This window comes from Lolium rigidum, chromosome 7, assembly GCF_022539505.1.
Source record: "Lolium rigidum isolate FL_2022 chromosome 7, APGP_CSIRO_Lrig_0.1, whole genome shotgun sequence".
Taxonomy (NCBI): Eukaryota; Viridiplantae; Streptophyta; class Magnoliopsida; order Poales; family Poaceae; genus Lolium; species Lolium rigidum.
The window spans coordinates 56,631,902-56,640,680 of record NC_061514.1 but is presented as its reverse complement, the minus strand read 5'-3'; the positions used below and the strand labels follow the sequence as shown (position 1 = coordinate 56,640,680).

The window sequence follows — 8,779 nt, the reverse complement described above, 5'->3', positions numbered from 1 at the left end:
TGTTGTTTCTCCCTGAAAACTTGTGCACTAACATAGAATGTCACGATGTACAACAAAAAATTTATGTCAGAATTTTTTTACATTTTTAAAATTGTTTTTTAATTATTTTGTATAATGGGAGCATTTGCTCCTATGAGCCAAAACGTCACCTCCTGGAGACACACCCTTCCGTATAATATAACAAGAAATCTACAGCAACTGTCGATTGGTGGCTATCATATATGATCCGATTTGGCTGTATAACAGCTTGACATATACCCACCGCTGTCGCCGCAAAACGCGGTTAGCGTTTGTGCGTGTGTCCTGACGTTCAGAATGTATTCATTATCTTGATGTTCAGTTATGTTTCTTCCTTAATTGTTTACTGTAGTACAGTAGTATTTTGTAAAATAGGCAGCTACCCTTGGAGAGCATTACTTGATAGTAAAGTGTCTAGGCTGGTCATAGCCGGACACTAGTCTATGTTATTAACTTCAAAGCGCATAGTATCATTGAGGTAGAATCATAGATAACTTCATTTATTATCTTATATATTTATTTCTCTTGGTAAGTGACATGTTATGGTACTTTCCCATATTATTTCACTTAAACGCTTTAGTTCTGGCGGTCGTCCAAAGTTATTATCTTCCGCGAGTACGACCAAAGGAGTGGTGTGTTTGTTGCAAAAAAAAAAAAACAAGAGGTAGGCATTGTGCTCGTTTCAAATATCTCAAGAGGTGAGCAATATGATGGCTGCCAAAGCTTTGGACTTTCGAGTTGATCCGTTCAACATTTTGTACGCGATTTGGCTTTGGTTGCTGGAGATGGCAGGGATCGGAGAAATGGTTGCGGCAGCCGCGGGCGGAGGAGGAGGAGGAAATTGATGGGGTTTTCCGCATCGCGCCCCCACTCCAAGTTTTATACCAATTTGAGGGGCCACAATGGGGTAGTACTGCATCACGTTTCGCGATGCCGGCTGAAATACGGTGTTGGTTCGGGCCCTTTTTTTGGACCGAAACCAGGAAAAGAACGCGGTGCGGGGAGGGATGCGGTAGTGTCTTCTATTACATCTTTTTAGATTTTTTTTAATTTATCCAGGGGAAGGATTATGAAAACGTAGCTAATAAGGCCATATATAAATGCACGATGCTTAGTGAGGTGGTTACAAAATAAATCTAACTTTTTAATAGACACTATGATTGTTCCTACAGAAGAGGTGCCTAATTAAGCATATTTCTCATATAATAAGCATTAATGTTTAATTAAAACCAGCTTATATTACTAAGAACCTTGCATTGCAGATGCTCTAATGCAATACCTTCGCTTGGCATGGAACGCACACTGGTGGGACATTTTTTCTAGATGGAAGGCACATAGGCACTGCTTTATACTGAAGGCAACAGGTTCTTACAACATCTAACATAATGCGAAAAACCCAGTTTACAATATCGCATCAACAACTTCCAAAACAGTAACAGCCAAAGAGCAAGTAAGTTTCACTCTTGAAGAGTGAAAATCTATCACCACCACAGAGAGGGAAGCCGCATATCAAAACAACTACACATAACTAACTGAAAAGAGTTCAAGAGACAAGCTACCCATATTCTTGCTTCCACCATCACCTCCTTGACTCTTTCTCATCCTCGTAATCTTCTATCTACACTCTTATATCAAGACAAGTGGTAAGGGCTATACGTTGTTAGGTAGGATGAGACTCTCCCCGGGGATGAACGCTAAGATGATAACCCGATTTAAAGTCCACCCCTCCAACCGAAATTATCACTAAATTAGTACTCGGACACGGGTGGGTTGGCTGCGCACTTGCAAGTATTGCCACTGAGTTAGCATTCATTTCTATAAAGAACATATGGTTCGACTCTTTTGAACTAGATCGATGCCCCATGAATGAGAGTCCAGGAAGCAAGCTAGAAAAAAAATGGGGAACGTATATTTCAAAGGAATGTTCTGCACCCAAGTATCATATATACCAGGATCTGGTTTTCTTACCATCTCCCACAACGTGAACTGCTCCCCACTGAAACCACTGTTTCACCTTCTGAAGACCATTCCAAAATTGAAAGCCTCTGGATTCGGACATTCTCACCTTCTGACTATTTTTCATTATTGAAAGCGTGGGACTTTTAGAAGTTTGCTTCGTGGACATCTTGAGCACTAACTTGTCAGCAACATAAGGATTGTAAATTTTTTCAGATTTTCAGAGAGGCTAGAATTCTCCGAAATGAATAGACAATGTCGGCGATAGCGATACCAGGTGCAGCACAAGATTTAGTACTACTATACAATTATCGCGCGTTGCCGGCCCCCCGAATGCGCCCAACATGTCTTGTGCTGTGCCCGGGCTGTCATTCTCCCCCTCGAACGGTTCTTTCATTCCCCCCAACCACCCGCCGAATGGAACTCTATATAAGCCTTGATCGCGAGAGACTAATCAGTCCATCGATCACGTCCATCACACACACACACACAGTTCTTTGACGAGGCGCAGCAAAGCTTACGACGCCATGGCGGTCAGCTCGAGGACGGAGGTCTGCGTGCTAGCGGTGCTCGTGGCGCTCTGCATTGCCGCGCGGACGGCGGTGGTGGCCGGGGGCATTATCGAGGACGGGCTAGAGCTTGACTGGGGACAGGGGAACGTTTCGAAGGACGGCCAGGTCATCTCGCTGTACCTCGACCGGGACTCCGGCGGCTCGGGCCTCCGGTCCAGAGACACGTACCTGTACGCGCGCACCGACCTGCAGATCAAGCTCGTCCCCAACAACTCCGCCGGCACCGTCACCACCTTCTTCGTAAGCCTTGACTTTCTTACGTCGACCGATCGGGTGAATGCGCAATATTTCTGGCTCCTGCCGAGTGCTGACGAACGTATATGCATGCAGTTCCTGTCGGAGGGGCCATGGGAGATACACGACGAGATCGACCTGGAGTTCCTGGGCAACGTGAGCGGGCAGCCCTACACGCTCCACACCAACATCTTCGCCAACGGCACCGGCCAGAAGGAGGAGCAGTTCCGCCTCTGGTTCGACCCCGCCACCGACTTCCACACCTACTCCATCGTCTGGACACCCAAGCACATCCTGTACGTAGTTCATCGATCAGTCGGCGACCAAATCACCAACATATATGTCTCGCGATTGAACTAACAATTGAGGTGAATTGCAGCGTGCTGGTGGACGGCACGCCGATCCGGGAGTTCAGGAACCACGCGAAGAAGGGCGTGGCGTACCCGTACCCGTCGTCACAGCGGATGCGGCTGTTCGGGAGCCTGTGGAACGCTGACGACTGGGCCACGCAGGGCGGCCGCGTCAAGACGGACTGGTCGGCGGCGCCGTTCCTCGCGCAGTACCGCAACTTCAAGGCGACCACGTCGTCGCCGGGCGGGTACGGCTACTACGACGACAAGGAGTTGGATGGGACGACCAAGAAGAAGATGGAGCGGGTGCGTGAGGAATACATGATCTACAACTACTGCACGGACACCAAGAGGTTCCCCAACGGCGTGGCACCACCGGAGTGCTCCATGAAATAGAAATCCAGTTAATTAAGCCCCTTCGGGTGCGCTTTCAGTGCAGAGTCGGTCGATTTACACCTGCATCGGCAGAGCGGTGATCAGCACCTGCAGGGAGAAGGCAGAGAACATATCTATATATATCTAGTACTGCGTGCTGTTTGAGTGCTACTTGATTCAAAGAACATCTGGGCCGTTCAGCAGATTTGAATGGACAGGATCGTGGTGCTTGGTCTCCTTCTGTAACATTTTCAATCCACACCCTGAACTTTCATATCGCTTGAGAATGAGGTCATCGGTGCTGCAGTCAGCCGTCTACCTGGCTCGACCATGGATGTATCTTTGTTTGTTTACCCCTTGCGAGTGCTGTACTGGTTGACCCCACGATTGGAACCTTGACTAGATGACGTATACTACGTATCTTAGACCCGCTTGTTATTATTACTCGAAGAGACCAAACAGCCGGTCTATATATACAAGGTAGAAGAGGTACATGGGGATGATGAGAGAGATACAAGCATCACATGGCTCTAGCCAGAATGTAGGACCGTAAGGGCATCTCCAACCGCGCGACCCAAACCGCGTCCGCGCGTCCGTTTGGATCGAGCCGGACAAAAACGCGGCCCAGCGCGGGGACGCACCGCAAAAGCGGACGGCCGCGGCGTCCGGAACGACGCAAACCCGGCCCAAATCTGGGCTAGGTTTGCGTGGCCGCGGATGGCACGCGCCGTCCGCTCGCGTCCGCGCACTCGGTCGCCTCGTCTCCCTTGGGCCCACCTGTCGGTGACCAGGGAGACTATTAAATGGGGACTGGAGGGGATCTGGCCCTCCACTCCAGTCCCCACTCCACTCCCCGAGCAAAACCGCCGCCATGGCCCCGAAGCGACGGTTCGCCCCGGAGCGAACGACGACGAGGCGAGCAGCAGCCGCCGTCGTCCGCCGGCGTTGCGGCCATCGGGAGGAAACCAACGCGGCCTCCACATCGGAGAGGCCGCCCGCGGCGGTGCGGCATTGCCGCAACCGCCGCCTCTCCTCCTCGAGCCGAAGCCGGAGTACTCGGAGGAGGACCCGGACCTCCGCGCCGCCCTGATGATCTTGGCGGCGGAGGAGGAGGCGAAATGGCCGCACCTCCATGCGGCCATTCGCACCTCCGAGATGGAGGAGGCAGGAGGTCGAGGAGGCGGAGGGCTGGGAGCTCTACGCCCAGGCCCTCCAGGCGCGACGGGAGGAGGAGGAGGAGGCGGCGCGGCGGGAGGAGGCCAGCCGCCGCGCTGACGAGGAGCGCCGCCAGGAGCAGCGGCGGCAGGAGGACAGGCGCCGCGCCGACCAGCGGCGGCGCCAGGAGGCCGAGCGCCGCGCCCGGCGGAGAGGCGGCAGCGCCTCGGGGAGGAGGCGCTGCTCCGTGCGCCGCCGCAGCCTCGGGTGGCTCCGGACCCCCACTCGCCGTGGGAGGAGGCCCTGTGGTCTCCGTGGCCGGAGTCCCCGGCGCGGTCGAGCCACAACAGCGCCTCGCCGCCCGGGGACGACGATGTCGCCGACGACGCCCACAGGGGCTAGGCGGCGCACCGGCGGCCACCGCGCCGCCGACCAAACCCTAATAGAGGGTTTTTAATATTAATTTAAATTTAAAAGCCCATATAGGGGCTTCTTTTGTTAGTTTTATTTGCCCAAAATAGGGCTATGTACAAATCTGCCCAAAATAGGGCATATGTTCAATGAAATTTCGTTTAAATTCGCATTTGTTTGTTTGTTTTCGTGTTTCTACGGTTATGCGATGTGTCCGCGCGTTGGGCGCAGCGCGCGACCCAAACGGACACGCGGACGCAGGCCGCTGTCCGCGTGTCCGCTCGGCCACCCAAACGGCCCAAACCGGACGGTCCAGCGCGTCCGTTTGGATCGCGCGGTTGGAGATGCCCTAATGATCCAGAGCCACCCAGTTGGCGGTCGGGACGCGCCACCGCCAGAGAGCAAGGTCATCGCACACTCTCCACAACGCGGAGCTCAAGGTGGAGGGTCTTTCGTTGAATACAAGGTCATTGCCACTCTTCCATATGTCCCAAAGAATCGTCCCAACACCCATATGCCAAGTAGCATCGGCCACAGGGAGAGGGGGACAAAGGACCCAAATGGAGAACTGCCCGACTGGGATTGGGACATCCAGCCGTGACCAAACATCCGCAGCCAAGTGGCAATCAAAGAACAAGTGCCTACCCGACTCCACAGCTGGGCACGCGGCGCAAATATCAGATTGGGAGGTGCACACTACTTGGTGGCTCGCGCCAATCTTGCTAGACCTAGACCAGCTAGAAAATTTCAATACACGAACAGAAGAGAAGTAGCTAGCAAGCTAGTGGGTGTAGGACAAAAGGAATGAATACATAGATTCTTATTGTGCATCAAACAAGAGAACATAGAAAGTAAGAGGTTAGCTGCTCCATGAAATTAGTTTCGATTTGGGGGCGATTTGAACACACGGATACGAGAAATACACTAGTGGAAAACAGGGCTTTTGTGGCGGGTGGTAAGGGCCTTTTGTCGCGGGCGGCCATCCGCGATAAGGAAGGCGCGATAAAAGGTAGGCCTTTTATCGCGGGTCGCGTACCACCCGCGACATATAGTCCACCACGTGGCAGGCGCGGGGCGCGTAGGGGACAGGCCCTTTTGTCGCGGGCGGTATTACCACTCGCGACAAAAGGCCCTCTACGTGGCGCGCGCACAACGCTGCTGCTTTAGGGTTTGAGGGGTGCATCACCCCCCCCCCCGCCACCGACCCCCTTTTATTTCATTTTTTCATTCGAAAATAAAAGTTGCATATATTTGTACGCTACTAGAAGTGGTACACGTTCATTCATTATATATAGATCGATCAAACAAATATTGGAAGCAAAAGTCGATTCCCCTTACATATTCGTAGATTCCCCTTACATATATATATACATGGAGCTTACGACTAGCGGTACTGAAGACCGTCTATTTGGAGGGAGAAGGAGAGCATCTATTTGGACTAAACAAGCCGTTGTTTTCTATTACTTCTCTAACCAAAAGTCCTGCCAGTTCCTCCACAATTCCTAGTAGGTGTTCCTTTGGTTGGAGTGTGTCCCGCATGAACTCGACCTATATACGAAAATGAGATGAGCATGATTATATCAATCTTGATAACGAAATATTGGCGATAATAAATAAAGTTGTGAATGTTATTGCTTACGTTGAATTTATTATTGTTCTGCTTCTCAGTGGTTAACATGCGAATGGACTCGCAAACGTAGTATCCACATAGATTCGTCCCTTGTGGCTGCTGGGCGCATGGTACATGAGTAAATGTTAGCCTCTCTGCTCAGGTACCGGTACCCTTAGTATGTTTCCTGAAAGCTCTCCAAGCCCTGCCAGGCAAAAGAGTGATTGAATGAGTGGATAATTAATTGATATCTCACGAAAGATATAGCGTGGCGATGAAGGAAATTACACTTGGAGCAACTTCTGCAAGTCGAGGAACCCGTCCACGCCTCTACTCATTGGGTCTCTTACTTCAACTATTCCCTTATCAACTTGAATGTCTAGTAGAATCCAGTGGAAGCTGCACATGTTATGTATATACGTCAGGAATTACACTTAACATCGAGTAAGAAAAATTGAATGTGCATAAAAGATCATTAAGACTCTCACTCGTAGTTGTAAGGAAACAATATTGAATCACAGAAATGTTGCTCCCCCAAAAACCTTAGTAGGTTTCCCCCCATTTCTGAGACTTTATGCTTTACCGTTTCAACATGTACTTTATCTGGGTCAACAAACCCAATATTAATAATATTATTACTTTTGCATTCACTGATCTTCAGTCTGCATAAGAGAACACATAAGATATAATGAGTATATGCAATGAAAACGAACATGAACTGAATGAAAATGAACTTATATGTAGTTAACAACTTACAAGCAATAGCAACTCATGAGAGATTTGTCGAGGGCTTCTAAATTGAATAACTGCCAGAGTTCATTCATCTCAATATGTATCTTCTCCTTTCGGTAGTAATATTCAAATGGTATATTCGCCACGATGTACCTTATGTTCTCCTTGCATGCATCAAGGTACCACTGATGCAAATTTCACATATGTGTTGGCAGTTTATGCATCTGCTCTCTGCTGACCAAGTCGGCCCCGTAGACAAATTTAGGAGCTATATCAGCAGTGGCTAGTGCAGCATCTGCGGCACCCATCAATTCCTCCACGGTAACTCCACAGGTAGCCGCTAGCTTTGCAGCTTCTTCCATATCGATACCACCACCATGTTCTAGGTACACCTTGGGAACATCAAACACTTTGAGTGCTTGGATCGATTGTTTGGGCTGTTCTCCGAGCAGGGGAACTTCCTTTCTTTTTTTGCCTTTTGACGTTTGCTTGGCCTTGAGGGGTGCACTTGTTGAACTTGACTTCTTCCCTGCTACACTTCTAGCTGATGATTTGCTCGTGCTAGCAATATCCTTCTCCTTAGCCTTGTTATCCTTCTTCTCCTTAGCCTTGTCATCCTTCTTCTCGTTAGCCTTGTCATCAATTACCCTCGCAAGGTAGCGTGTATAGTCATCCTTCTTCTCGTGTAAGTCATATTGCGATGGTGTGTTCAGAAAACTAAGAGCATGTTCTTTTTGCTTCTCTGTGTATGGCTCTGCGGCTGGAGGTTTTGGCTTATGAAAATGATCATACGTGTGTTTCGCAACAATGGCCTCATTTTCCTCGACAGTACGATCGTAAGGACGGGGGGGGGGGGGAGGAACCTTTGGTACTTTTGGGAGGGGCGACATCTTGCGGACTAGACTCTTGAAACGCTTCCGGTTCGGTGCATTCCGAGTCTTAGTGGGCGGAGGCGGCTGCGCTGGAGATGGAGATGGACTACAGATGTCGTGGTCGACGTCGTACCCATGGGGTGATGGTGGCGACATGTGATCAGTAGGAGGAGGTGATGGTGGCCTGCGATCACCCGGAGGAGGTGATGGTGACTCGGGACGACCGGTACTAGGGGCTACCCGACTCGACGGCTCGATGTTCTTCTTTTCCCGGAGAATTATTTCTCCCAGACACCTCTCCGAGTCTAACCCCCCCCCATCACCTCCGGGGATTTCGAGCTCCAATGTCTCCCACGACGGTACAACTGAATCCACCCCGACACGAGCATAGCCAGCTGGAATCTGATTGCCATGCCATGTTGCCGGCTCACCTTCAGGTCCAAATGCAGGTAAGACATAGCCCCCCCGCCACCTTAACAGACATGTTCCTGAACA

The 8,779-nt window shown here is 50.4% G+C and overlaps 1 protein-coding gene across 1 annotated transcript; it reads left to right on the top strand.

The window, feature by feature from the left end:
• Nucleotides 1–2,501: 2,501 nt before the first annotated feature.
• LOC124678886 (xyloglucan endotransglucosylase/hydrolase protein 24-like) lies at nucleotides 2,502–3,526 on the top strand. Its single transcript, XM_047214741.1, has 3 exons — nucleotides 2,502–2,786; nucleotides 2,877–3,076; nucleotides 3,160–3,526. Exons 1-3 carry the CDS (start codon nucleotides 2,502–2,504, stop codon nucleotides 3,524–3,526), a joined length of 852 nt encoding a protein of 283 aa, XP_047070697.1.
• Nucleotides 3,527–8,779: the final 5,253 nt, after the last annotated feature.

Coding starts and splice junctions, on each gene's coding strand:
- LOC124678886 (XM_047214741.1), top strand. CDS start 2,502: ATGGCGGTCAGCTCGAGGACGGAGGTCTGCGTGCTAGCGGTGCTCGTG. Junction 2,787..2,876: donor GCACCGTCACCACCTTCTTC/GTAAGCCTTGAC, acceptor ATATGCATGCAG/TTCCTGTCGGAGGGGCCATG. Junction 3,077..3,159: donor TGGACACCCAAGCACATCCT/GTACGTAGTTCA, acceptor GGTGAATTGCAG/CGTGCTGGTGGACGGCACGC.